Source organism: Sorex fumeus, unplaced genomic scaffold, assembly GCF_029834395.1.
Source record: "Sorex fumeus unplaced genomic scaffold, SorFum_2.1 ptg000232l, whole genome shotgun sequence".
NCBI lineage: Eukaryota > Metazoa > Chordata > Mammalia > Eulipotyphla > Soricidae > Sorex > Sorex fumeus.
In genome coordinates this window covers 716,231-728,637 of record NW_026606289.1, presented here as the reverse complement: position 1 = coordinate 728,637, position 12,407 = coordinate 716,231, and the positions used below count along the sequence as shown (strand labels likewise).

The 12,407-nt window shown below is 67.4% G+C and overlaps 1 protein-coding gene across 3 annotated transcripts; it reads left to right on the top strand.

Annotated features, from left to right (window-relative positions):
• The first annotated feature begins 659 nt into the window (after positions 1-659).
• Positions 660-11,977, top strand: PLXNB3 (plexin B3). 3 transcript variants are annotated; one of them, XM_056108675.1, is made up of 36 exons: positions 671-777; positions 1,987-2,045; positions 2,971-4,023; positions 4,181-4,360; positions 4,474-4,602; positions 4,684-4,784; positions 4,873-5,005; positions 5,084-5,240; positions 5,314-5,422; positions 5,495-5,609; positions 5,695-5,820; positions 5,898-6,014; positions 6,147-6,240; positions 6,318-6,487; positions 6,565-6,716; positions 6,812-6,917; positions 7,172-7,302; positions 7,481-7,657; positions 7,741-7,936; positions 8,015-8,254; positions 8,347-8,508; positions 8,618-8,769; positions 8,860-8,960; positions 9,032-9,255; positions 9,343-9,521; positions 9,596-9,662; positions 9,747-10,065; positions 10,157-10,260; positions 10,345-10,438; positions 10,524-10,702; positions 10,799-10,959; positions 11,071-11,218; positions 11,296-11,360; positions 11,425-11,500; positions 11,588-11,662; positions 11,763-11,977. In XM_056108675.1, the coding sequence occupies exons 3-36, from the start codon at positions 2,992-2,994 to the stop codon at positions 11,865-11,867; spliced, it is 5,676 nt and encodes a 1,891-aa protein (XP_055964650.1). In that variant the 5' UTR covers positions 671-777; positions 1,987-2,045; positions 2,971-2,991; the 3' UTR covers positions 11,868-11,977. The 3 variants fall into 3 exon arrangements, with proteins under 3 accessions (XP_055964652.1, XP_055964650.1, XP_055964651.1); XM_056108676.1 differs by having other exon boundaries at positions 679-777; positions 2,004-2,045; XM_056108677.1 differs by lacking the exon at positions 1,987-2,045 and having other exon boundaries at positions 660-777.
• Positions 11,978-12,407: the final 430 nt, after the last annotated feature.

Here is a 12,407-nt window from a genome sequence, read left to right as displayed (position 1 = left end):
CCACCTCTTTTGATCTCTGCCCCCACCCCGATGAGCCCGCTCTCCCTTCCAGGGAGTTCTCAGTCCCGTATCTGCACCCTGCTCGTGGGGGGTGCTCCTAGAAAGAACCTGGGACCTCCTGCCTCGGGCACTTCGCCCAAAATTGTGGGCCTTAAGAGGGGCGTCTCAGTTCTCCAGCCTGGCTGCCGAGAGATGCTGAAGCAGTGGGTGTGTGGGGGGGGGAGGTCAGGGAGCCAGGACTGAGTTGGACTCGCTGCTCAGCAGCCCAATGACTGGAGCCATTTCCTGCGCCACCTTCGAGTCTCAGTGTCCCCACTGAGATGCGGGGGATCGGTGATCTCCCTCTTCAGTCACCGCAAGGACTGCTGGGGTTTCCAGGCAACAGAAGCGTGGACTGTGTTGGCAGAAACTGCCCACAGCCCTCATCCTCTGCCTGACTCTCCCCTCCTTGGTGCCTTGCCCCACTCTGCGCTCGTGGCAGCGGGCGTGTTTCTGAAGATGCCTGGGGACAGCGCTGCTCTCCTCACCTGCTCCAGCCAGGTGGCCCCGGGGCCAGCCCCCGCCATCCTTGCTGTGGCCAGCAGAGGGCAGCAGCGCCCCGGCCGGCACCGTCGGGTAAAAGGGAGGGCGGGGAGGGGCTGGGCAACGGGCCGGGCCGGGGATGTGTCGGGCTGGGCACGATTGCATTGTGGGGAGGGAGGCTGGGGCTCTGGGCTCTTCAGGGACACACTCCTGGCACCGCCAGCTGCTCCTTGGCCCCTGCGGTGACCCAGCCAGGTAGGCAGGAGCGGGGGCTGGCGTGGGCACGCGGTGCAGGGGTCACTAGGTCAGGGTGAGCTGCTGCAGGCTGTGCTGGGGCCTGGGGGGAGGCCACGGGTCCCTTGGGCGCAGTAGACAGGGTGGAGCATGGACCCCCGAGCCACCACGACGGCCCTCAGACACCCCGTCGAAGCCCAGAGCTGGGGGGTGGAATTGAGGGCTTCACCCCCAATTGGGAGAGCCAGAAATGGCGGGACAGTTGGGGGGAAGGAGGCCGCCTGCCGGCACCCCACCCCCACAGCCACCCAACCGGCCCAGCCAGATGGCAGCCAGCCGCACCATCACTGCTGCCACCTCGCCCTGAAGCCCATACTGCTGTGGCGTGCCACCTGGGAGGACTTGGGGCAGGACCCCGCGCGGATGGTGCCCCATGACGGTGGCCGGGGCGCCAGCTGCTGGCATGGAGGGGGCGCGGGTTCCCCCCTCCCCCCTCCCACCGGGTGGGGGAGCAAGGGAGAGGGCACAGGACATCAGGACATCAGTGGGCAGGCTGAACCTTCTGGCTGGGCTCCTGGGGCCGTGCCCCCAACCATTGCTATGCCCCCCACTGCCTCAGCCGCCTCTGCTGGCACGGCCCGCTGCCACCACGCTGTCCCTGGCACCACTTTGCCAGTGCTAGGGGCGGGGTGGACAGGGACAGCCGGGTCGCTGGTTCTGTAGCCAGTCTTTGGGGTGGGGAGGGGGCGGGGAGGGGGTTCCTGGATGGGCCGCCTTTGTCAGCGTGTCCCCTGCCCCCAGAGCGGACAAAGGCGGGCATTGAGGGCCAGACTGGCACTTGAGCGGGCACTGAGGCTGAGGTTGGCATGCAGGGGCTCGGCACCCCGACCCCCCAGGGGTTCCGCGGCTTACCGTGCCCTTCCAGGGGACCTGGGTGGTGTGGAGCTCCTTGGCTGTCTGGAGGGAGCCCCGTGTGACCCCTCCCCAGACAGCGGTGTCTCCTGGGGGTGCAGAGTGACCAGGAGCCCGAGTGGGGCCAGAACACCATAAAGTGGCTCCCTGGCCAGGGCCTCTGGACAGAGGGGGCATTGTTGGGGTGGGGGCAGGGCGCCCTTGGCCTGGCCACTATTGACAAAGCTGCCAGCTGTGACGGAGCCGGGCCACCAGCCCTTGCCCCCACCGCCCCCCCTGCCAGTGTGAATGGGGCTTCACTCTCTCCCTCCCACTCAGGACAATGCCCCCCACAGCCCCCCGAGCCCTGTCACCACTGTCCTTGGGCTGCTGAGCCGGTAAGTGTCTGGGTCCCGAGTACCGGGCTGGCATGGGCACCCTGGGCCTGGCCCCTGTCCGCACGTGCCACCCCAGCGCCGATAGCGGCCAGAGGAAGTGGCCCTTCCTGTCTGGGGCCTGTGATAAGAGGGTCCGGTGACAGCCAGCTCCACACAGGCTGGCTTCTGGCCCCTCAACTGGGCTCCGGTGTCAGGCCGGTGGAAAGGCCGAGGGGTCCCATGGTGGGTGAGGGCTGGGTGTGGGTGTGTGTCCCTGTGGGGCCTCCCAAGTAGCTGATGGGGAAGGAGGATGCGGCAGCTGCTGCTGGCTGGGCGTCACGACATTCCGGGGTCTTGAACCTTCGCACCTCCTTGGCCCTCTGTCCTCGCCGTCCCCTTCACTGTGCTATTTCTGAGCACCCCTTCCGTACCTCCACTCTGGCTGGCGCCCAGCTCTGTCCGCAGCCGCTCCCTAGCTTAGTCGGGGTCCTCCTGGCCCTCGGGGGGAGAGGTGGGGACATGCCCTGCACCCTGGTTCAAAGCCCACGTTGGTCGTCTTTGGGGGAACCTGGCAGCCTTTCTCCCGGGCCTCCTCAGGGGGCTTGCCCTCCCCTCTCGCATCTCCCCTCTGCCTAGCGTGTGTTCTGGGGGCTTTTCAGAATTCCCCGCACTGACAATGGAGATGCAGTGAAGTCCATTAAAGAAATCCTTTCCTTTGAGCACGTGCGCCTGCACGTGCTTCCCGGCCCTCTGCCCACCCCGGGTCACCCTCTGTGTCCTCCACCCTCTGCTTCTCTCTGCGGCCCTCCACGCAGCCCTCACCCCTGCCCTGCCTCTGCCTTGCTTCTGTTTCTTCCCTCTTGAGCGCCTCGCCTTCCTGGACTCCCACCTGCCCCCCGGGCACCCCCAGCCTTCCCTCCAGCTCCGACCCCCCCCCCCCCCGCAGGTTGTCCTCCAGGTTCCCAGCATGGCTCTCTGGCCACCACCGGGCGCCCACCTCCTGGTCGCCCTGCTGCTGCTTGGTGTGCCGCCGCCCCTGGCCTGGGCCCATCGCTTCCTCGCGCCCAACACCACCTTGAACCGCTTGGCGCTGGCGCCGGGGGGCACGCTGTACGTGGGGGCGGTGAACCGCCTGTTCCAGCTGGACGCCGAGCTGCAGCTGCAGGCCGAGGCCGTGACGGGACCCGTCGTCGACAGTCCCGACTGCGTGCCTTTCCGAGAGCTGGCAGAGTGCCCACAGGCGCGGCTCACCGACAACCCCACCCAGCTGCTGCTAGTGATCAGCGGGGCCCGAGAGCTGGTGGCCTGTGGACAGGTGCGGCAGGGCGTGTGTGAGAAGCGGCGCCTGGGCGACGTGGCCACCGTGCTGTACCAGGCCGAGGACCCCGGCGACGGGCAGTTCGTAGCCGCCAACAGCCCCGGCGTGACCACGGTGGGTCTGGTGGTGGCTGCACAGGGCCGGGACCTCCTGCTGGTGGCCCGAGGCCTGGCGGGCAAGCTGTCGGGGGGAGTGCCGCCCTTGACAGTGCGCCAGCTGACAGGCCCGCAGCCCTTCTCCAGTGAAGGCCTGGGCCGCCTGGTGGTGGGCGACTTCTCCGACTACAACAGCAGCTACGTGGCCGCCTTGGCCGATGCCCACGCCGCCTACTTCATCTTCCGGCGCCGCGGGGCCCGGGCGCAGGCAGAATACCGCTCGTACGTGGCACGTGTCTGCCTGGGGGACCCCAACCTCTACTCCTATGTGGAGGTGCCCCTCAACTGCCGGGGCCAGGGTCTCATCCAGGCGGCCTTCCTGGCCCCGGGCATGCTGCTGGGGGCATTCGCCTCCAGCCTGCCAGGGACCCAGGCGGCGCTATGTGCCTTCCCCCTGGCCGAGCTGGAGGCACACATGGAGCGGGCCCGGCGCCTCTGCTACACCGCGGCTGGCCGGGGCCCCAGTGGCGAGGAGGAGGCGGCTGTGGAATACGGCGTCACGTCGCGCTGCGTCACCCTGCCCGAGGTCAGTGGCCCCTGGGACCTCGTTTCCAGCCCTGTTTCCGGGTTGCAGGTGGCCAGACCCTCTTGTGGGACACCCACCCGTGACCATGTCACAGCATCTGAGTACTCTGTCCCCTGCGCCAGGGCTCCCCTCAGTCCCACCTCTCTCCCCGGCCCAGGACTCCCCTGAGTCATACCCCTGTGGCGATGAGCACACCCCCAGCCCCATTGCGGGCCGCCAGCCCCTGGAGGCGGAGCCGGTGCTGCAGCTGGACCAGCCCATCAGCGCAGTGGCAGCCCTTCAGGCGGACGGACACACCATCGTCTTCTTGGGGGACGTCCAAGGCCAGTTGCATAAGGTGAAGCTGTGTGCCCGCTGCTTGGGCCCTGCCATCGTTGTTGGGAACCTGACAGTGGCTAGGCAGGAAGGGTGCCGGGTCCCAGGAGACGCAGCTTGTCCCTGGGCCCCCAGGCCTTCCTCAATGGCTCCGAGGCCCAGGTGTACCACTCCCAGCAAGTGGGACCTCCGGGCTCGGCCATCAGCCCTGACCTGCTTCTGGACGCCAGTGGCCACCACCTCTATGTGCTGACAGCCCAGCAGGTGAGCACTGTCCCGGGAGGGGTGCAGACCGTGCTGTGCAGGGGCCCGCACACACCGCCTCTGTCCCCGGCCACTGCGCAGGTAGATCGCATCCTGGTGGCCGCCTGCCCCCATTTCGCCAACTGCACCAGCTGCCTGCAGGCCCGGGACCCGCTCTGCGGCTGGTGTGTCCTCCAGGGCAGGTGAGCAGCTGCACTGCCCGCTCCTGCCCACGGCTCTCCCGCGGGGCTGTCCTCCTCAGCTCCTGGCTGCCGGGGTCCCTGCCTGCAGGTGCACCCGCAGAGAGCAGTGCAGGCGGGCCGCGCAGCCCCAGCAGTGGCTATGGAGCCGGGAGCAGGAGGGCGGCTGCCCGCACATCCAGGGCCTCCAGCCCGCCCACCGCCCCCGCCAGGAGCAGGGCCAGGTGAGGCATCCCTGGGGGCGGCTGGGGGGGGGGGTCCTCCTCCCTGCCTCCCCACTCAGCCCACCTCCTCGCCCCCAGATCACCTTGTTTGTGGCCCGGCTGCCTGCACTGGTGACTGATGAGTATTTCCATTGTGCCTTCGGAGAGTACGAAAGCCTCGCACACGTCGAAGGGCCCCGTGTGGCCTGCCTCGCCCCTCCGCCGGACCAGCTGCCACCCAACCCTGCAGGCGCAGGTGGGCCCCAGCTGGTTGGGCGAGGCATAGATGAGCAGGGCAGCAGCCACCTGACCCGACCTGCCCTTTCCAGACCACGTCACATTGCCCCTGGCCCTGATGTTTGAGGATGTAGCTGTGGCCACCACCAATTTCTCCTTCTACGACTGCAGTGCTGTGGCAGCATTGGAGGCCGCTGCCCCGTGAGTGCCGTGGCTGGGGGCAGGGGTGGGTGGGGGCCCCGGACCGCCCCCTGAGCAGCTCCCTGCCCCCAGGTGCCGGGCGTGTGTGGGTAGCATATGGAGCTGCCACTGGTGCCCCCAGAGCAGCCGATGCGTGTCTGGGGAGCAGTGCCCGGAGGCGGAGGTGACCATATACAGCTCTCAGGAGGTGAGTGGCTCCCCCCGCGCGGTGTCTGCTTGCCCCTGGGCCGGCACCCATGCTTTCGAAGGACAGAGGAGTCTCTTTTCTCCAGGTGGATGTCCCACTGCGGGGCCCTGCGGCTTGCCCGCAGGTGGAGGGCCTGGCAGGGCCACTCCTGGTACCCGTGGGTTGGGAGAACCGTTTGGCCCTACGCGTGCGGAACCTTCGACTCTTCCGAGTGAGCAGCCGTGGGAGGCGGGGTGTGTGTGTGGGGGGGTGCGAACAGAGGTGGGTCCTCACAACGCCTCCCTGCAGGGCCTGCCTGCACCCTACCACTGCTGGCTGCAGCTGCCGGGGGAACTGCGGAGACTGACTGCCTCCCTGGAGGAGGGGGCTGGGGACACAGGCCTCATCTCCTGCCAGGCCCAGCAGGTGGGCAGTCCCTCGGCATTCACACTCTCACTCCTGCCATCATTCATTCCCAGAACAACGGGGCCCATTCTGGGAGCAGGGGTCAGGGGTGTCCGGCTTGGAGCCAGCCTGACCCCCTCCCATCCCATCCAGCTCCACCCCTTCATGGCCCAGAGGGAGCTCCTGGTGCCCATCTACGTGACCCGGGGCGAGGGCCAGCGGCTGGACAATGCCCACAGTCTTCACGGTGAGGGGCGGACTGGGTGCGGGGGTTGGGGGCGGGCTGGTGGGAGGAGCCTCACGGGTCTGTGCGGCTTTCCCCAGTGACCCTGTATGACTGCTCCGTGGGCCGCCCCGACTGCAGTCACTGCCAGGCGGCGCCCTCGAGCCTGGGCTGCCAGTGGTGCAGCCATGGCTCCCCCGCCTGCCGCTACGGGCCCCTGTGTCCGCCCGACGCCGTGGAGCCCCTTTGTCCCCAGCCCAGCATCTACATGGTGAGTGCCCTGACTGCCTCTCCCTCCTGGCCTCTGCGTGTGCGGGGGGTCTCCACCGCCTTTCTTCCCTGCTGCAGGTGGAGCCCCTGACAGGCCCCCCAGAGGGCGGCTTGGCCCTGACCATCCTGGGCTCCGACCTGGGCCGGAGCTTCGCTGACGTGCAGGACGCGGTGAGTGTGGCCGGCCGGCCCTGCAGCCCTGATGCCTCTCTCTACCGCACCTCCGCACGGTGAGCACCACTGGCCCAGCGTGGGGCGCCCAGGCTACGGCTGGGGTTGGCGCCTGGCTCCCCCAGGGGCCAACAGCTGCTGTGCTCTGCTCCAGGATTGTGTGTGTCACATCCCCCGCCCCCAACGGCACTGCAGGACCCGTCCTTGTGGCCATTCCGAGCCGACCCCCAAGCGTCTCCACGCAGCATTTCACCTACCAGGTGAGTGCGGGCAGAGTTTAAAGGAGGGCCAGCAGGGCACACTTGGAGGTCTGGGCTGTGACAGTGATGGCTGGGGCTGTGTGACGGGGGACTGGGGCCGCGGGGGACAGTTGAAAGGGGCTGCCTTGCTGGCCTGGCAGAGACCTGAGACGAGAAGAGTGCCCCCTTGTGGAGAAGTGGGTGGGAGGAGCAGGGGGCTGCAGAGCTGGGTGCGAGATCTGCGGGTGCCCACCCCAGCCTGCCCTATTCCTCAGGACCCCATCCTGCTGAGCCTGAGCCCCCAACGGGGTCCCCGGGCAGGAGGCACCCAGCTCACCATCCATGGCCGCCACCTCCAGACAGGTGGCAACATTAGTGCCTTCGTGGGCGGCCAACCCTGTCCCGTGTGAGTACGGGCCCTGTCCCCACCTGCTGCTGGCCATGGTGTACCCCTGGTGGGGGCGGGGGGCGGGGGGCGACTTTTGTCAGCACCATCAGATTGCAAGAGGAGCCAGTGGCCGTGCGCTGTCCCTGATGGACTCTACAGAGGTGATGGTGCAGATAACCTCTCCCGCTTCCTGCAGCCAGGGACCGGTGTGCCCTGAGGCCATTGTGTGCCACACCATGCCCCAGGCCACCCCGGGAGCAGCTGAGGTGCGTGTGACCTTTGGCCATGCCCAGCGCACGTTACCTGCCAGCCCCTTCCACTACACCGAGGACCCGCAGCTCACCGCGGCTGAGCCTAGCGTTAGCTTCCAGGGGTGAGGAACAGCTGTGGGGAGGCAGGGGAGGGGGGCCAGGGGGCGCTGCCCTGTGCCACCCTGCTGACCGCAGACCCGTGCAGGGGCGGGCGGCTGATCCGAGTCAGGGGCACAGGTCTGGACGTGGTGCGGCGGCCGCTGCTGTCGGTGACGCTGGAGGCTAAGGAGCAGGTGCCAGCCGAAGTGGCTGGGCCCCGGGACCCCCACCCGAGCCGGAGCTGCGCAGGCCCCGCCGAGCCACCCCCTGCTTGTATCGAGCTGGGTGGGGGCCAGCTGCAGGTAGGTGGTACCCGGCATGACAAGGGCGGCGGGGGTGAACGAGGCAGGGGACTCATCCCAGCTGGCCTGGCCTTGCAGTGCTCCACCGCCTGCTCCGTCAACTCGTCCAGTCTCCTCCTGTGCCACAGCCCCGCGGTGCCCGATGGCGCACACCCCCTGCGGGTCTTCTTCACTCTGGACAACGTGCATGTCGACTTCGCCAACGCCAGTGGGGGCCAGGCCTTCCTGTACCAGCCCAATCCCCGTCTGGCCCCCCTCAGCCGTGACGGGCCTTTCCGTCCCTACCGCCTGAAGCCCGGCAATGTCCTGGACGTGGAGGTGAGCCAACCTGTGCCAGCTCGCCGCTCTGGCCCTGTTGCCCAGCCACGCAGACAGCTGGTGGCAGCTCCGGCCGCGGTGCTCTCTCCCAGGGCGAGGGACTGAATCTGGGCATCAGCAAGGAGGAGGTCCGCGTGCACATCGGGGATGGCGAGTGCCTGGTGAAGACCCTGACACTCACCCACCTGTACTGCGAGCCCCCTGCGCGCGTCCCGCAGCCTGCTAATGGATCAGGCGCGCTGCTGCAGTTCGTGGTGAGGCCTGGCCTGGCGCTGAGAACGGTGGGCAGAGGAGGCGGCGGGGCGTCAGGGCCTCGGCTCAGGGCCTGACACAGCTCTCCAACCTGCCCCGTCCCTGCCCCAGGTGCAGATGGGCAACGTGCGGCTGGCCCTGGGCCCTGTGCAGTACGAGGCGGAGCCGGCAGGGCCTGCGTTTCCCGTTGCGGCGCAGGTGGGCCTGGGCCTGGGCGCTGCAGTCCTGATCGCGGCGGTTCTCCTGCTCACCCTCATGTACAGGTGAGCCGCGCGCCAGCGCCATCCTGGCTTTGCCGCCTTGGCTGCCGCGGGCCTGTGGCTTGTAGCTGATCCCCAGTTCCCGGCCCGCAGGCACAAGAGCAGGCAGGCCCTGCGGGACTACCAGAAGGTCCTGGTGCAGCTGGAGAACCTGGAGATTGGCGTGGGGGATCAGTGTCGCAAGGAGTTCACAGGTGGGGGCCAGAGCGGGCTGGGGGCGCGGGGGAGGAGGCTCCGGCCCACACCCGCTGGCTCCCGCCCACAGACCTCATGACGGAGATGCTGGACCTCAGCAGCGACCTGGAGGCCAGCGGGATCCCCTTCCTGGACTACCGCACCTACGCCGAACGCGCCTTTTTCCCTGGTCACGGTGCCTGCGCGCTGCAGCCCTTGGCCGAGGGGCCGGGGCCGGAGGGCCGCCGCGCCCCCGCGCACCAGGGTCTGACACAGCTCTCCAACCTGCTCAACAGCAAGCTCTTCCTCCTCACAGTGAGGCCCGGCGGGGCGGGCGGTGCCGCGGGAGCCCCGTGAGGGGGGCAGGGTGGGCCCTGTGTGAGCTGCAGCCCTTGCGCCTAGCTCATCCACACGCTGGAGAAGCAGCCCAGCTTCTCCCAGCGCGACCGCTGCCACGTGGCTTCGTTGCTGTCCCTGGCGCTGCATGGCAAGCTGGAGTACCTGACCGACATCATGAGGACGCTGCTCGGGGACCTGGCTGCCCAGTGTGTACGCAAGAACCCCAAGCTCATGCTGCGCAGGTGAGCCTTGGCTGGACTGGGGCCCTCGGGCACGGGAGACCCGGCGCCCCTCCAACTAGGCCTGCCACCTGTAGGACGGAGACCATGGTGGAGAAGCTGCTGACCAACTGGCTGTCCATCTGTCTCTACGCCTTCCTGAAGGTGAGTGCGCCCCGTGGCACCTCCCCAGCCAGCAGCCCTGCTGCCCAGGACCGCCCTGCTTATGCCAGCGCCCCCTGCTTACAGGAGGTAGCTGGTGAGCCCCTGTACCTGCTCCTAAGGGCCATCCAGTACCAGGTGGACAAGGGCCCGGTGGATGCCGTGACGGGCAAGGCCAAGCGAACCCTGAACGACAGCCGCCTGCTGCGGGAGGATGTGGACTTCCGGCCACTGACGCTGGTGGTGCTGGCGGGGCCTGGTTCGGCGGGAAGCAGCACAGCGCAGCGCGTGCCCACCCGGGTACTCGACACAGACACCATTACCCAGGTCAAGGAGAAGGTGCTGGAGCAGGTCTACAAGGGCACCCCATTCTCACAGAGGCCCTCGGTGCATGCTCTCGACCTGGGTGAGACGCCCCGCAGTGGAGCTGCCGGAGCCCTGGGGCTGCCCCGCTCTGTCTGTGTGCCAGCTGACTCTCCCTGCCCCGGGTCCCCCAGAGTGGCGCTCAGGCGTGGCGGGTCACTTGACCCTTTCAGACGAGGACCTGACCTCAGTGACCCAGAACCACTGGAAGAGGCTCAACACCCTGCAACACTACAAGGTAGGAGGCGGGGCGGGGCCCGTGGTGGGGCAGCTCCGCCTGGGCGGCAGGGAGGTGGCCAGCCTCTGCTCTCCTCTTTGCCAGGTCCCGGATGGAGCCACCGTGCGGCTCATACCCCAGATGCACAACGGAGGCACTGTGTCACAGAGCCCGGCCTCCAGCTGCCTGGCAGGGGAGAGTGAGTCCGGGAGAAAGTGAGGGCGCAGGGGAGGGCCGAGGCGCTCCCCGGTCTCCCACGCCAGGGTGACCATCCGTGCTTGCAGGCACTCCCATGCTGGAGGAGGGTGAGGAGGGCGGGATGCGTGTCTGGCACCTGGTCAAGGCCCCTGAGGAGTCCGAAGGGGCCCGGGCCCGGCGCAGCAGTCTGCGGGAGCGGGAGCGGGAACGTGCACGGGCCAAGGCCATCCCGGAAATCTACCTCACCCGCCTGCTGTCCATGAAGGTTCGTGTCGCGGCGCCCACACGGGCCCTGTGAGCTGGGCGAGGGACGGGTCCCCGCCTGCTGGCCCCTGATGGTGGTGTCCACCCACCCTCCCAGGGCACGCTGCAGAAGTTTGTCGACGACACGTTCCAGGCCATCCTAAGTGTGAACCGGCCACTGCCCATCGCCATCAAGTACCTGTTTGATTTCCTGGATGAGCTGGCTGAGAAGCACGGCATCGAGGACCCCGAGACCCTGCACATCTGGAAGACCAACAGGTGTCTGGAGGACCTGGGGGTGGGGGTGGGCAAAGGCATCCCCTGGCCTTCTGGGGAGCACAGACGTTGGAGCGGGGCGCCCTGCTTCCCTGAGCTCTGCATCTGCCACAGCCTGTTACTGCGCTTCTGGGTGAACACGCTGAAGAACCCCCAGCTCATCTTCGACGTGCGCGTGTCGGACAATGCGGACGCCATCCTCGCCGTCATCGCCCAGACCTTCATCGACTCCTGCACCGTGTCAGAGCACAAAGTGGGCCGGGTGAGCCTCGAACTGCGAGCAGGATGGGCGGAAGGCTGGAGGAGGGTCCCCGCTCATGCGCCCCTGCCCCTGAGCAGGACTCGCCGGTGAACAAGCTGCTGTACGCTCGGGAGATCCCTCGCTACAAGCAGATGGTGGAGAGGTACGTGTCGCCATGGCATGGTGGGGCCCGAGGGCGGGCCGTGCCTCACCGTGCTCCCCCTCAGGTACTATGCTGACATCCGCCAGAGCTCCCCCGTGAGCTTCCAGGAGATGAACTCGGCGCTGGCGGAGCTCTCAGGGGTGAGCTGGCCCAGGGGTCCAGGGGAGCGGGCGCTGGGATCTGGCGCCCAGGTCGATGCCTCACTGTGGCCCCCACCCCATGCCCAGAACTACACGTCTACACCCCACTGCCTGGAGGCACTGCAGGGCCTTTACAACCACATCCACAGATACTATGACCAGGTGAAGTCCTCCCCTGGGGAGGGGGTCTGGCTTTCCCAGGGGGTTCTCAGGGTGCCCCTGTGGGCAGAGATGGTCATCAGGGGCGCCCTCCCCTCTGCAGATCATTGGTGCCCTGGAGGAAGACCCTGTGGGCCAGAAGATGCAGCTGGCCTGCCGCCTGCAGCAGGTGGCCGCGCTGGTGGAAAACAAGGTGACAGACCTGTAAGGGACCCTGGGCGGGGCCCCTCTAATTTATAGCCCCGCCCTCACTGTATTTATTTGCTTGCTGAAGAATCGCGTTTGGAAATAAAATAGAAATATGTCTTTGTAAGAAAAGTGAATTCCTCTAGGAGTCGGCTTGGGGCTCTCGAGCAAGGGGGGTGGCACCAGGCTCCCCAGCCCTGGCTCTCTCCCTCCGAGCCCACCCTGTGGGCACAGGAACACAAGATCAATGTCTCCCATCCTCATCTGACTCCCCGGCAGTCTCCCGGTGAACTCCTGATCCCCATCTTTTTTTTAAGGGGGTTGGGGCCAACCTAGCAGTGCTCGAGAGCTCTGGCTGGCGCTGTGCTCGGGAGTGACCCCTGGTGGTGCTGGCAGGACCCTCTTTGGCTCTGACCCAGTGGGCCACGTGGAAGGCACGCGTGCCTTACTCCCTGTAGCCTCAGGCCAAGAGCCGAGTCTGTGTGCGTTTCATTCACTAACATGCCTGTTGTATTTGCAAACCTTCAATAGTCCTGTGCTTATATAGAGCTTACTGTTTGCC

Excerpts from the sequence above, each read along its gene's own strand:
- PLXNB3 (XM_056108677.1), top strand. The coding sequence starts at position 2,992 with ATGGCTCTCTGGCCACCACCGGGCGCCCACCTCCTGGTCGCCCTGCTG. Across the intron at positions 5,006-5,083 it reads CCCGCCAGGAGCAGGGCCAG|ATCACCTTGTTTGTGGCCCG; the intron begins GTGAGGCATCCC and ends CCTCGCCCCCAG. Across the intron at positions 5,821-5,897 it reads GGAACCTTCGACTCTTCCGA|GGCCTGCCTGCACCCTACCA; the intron begins GTGAGCAGCCGT and ends GCCTCCCTGCAG.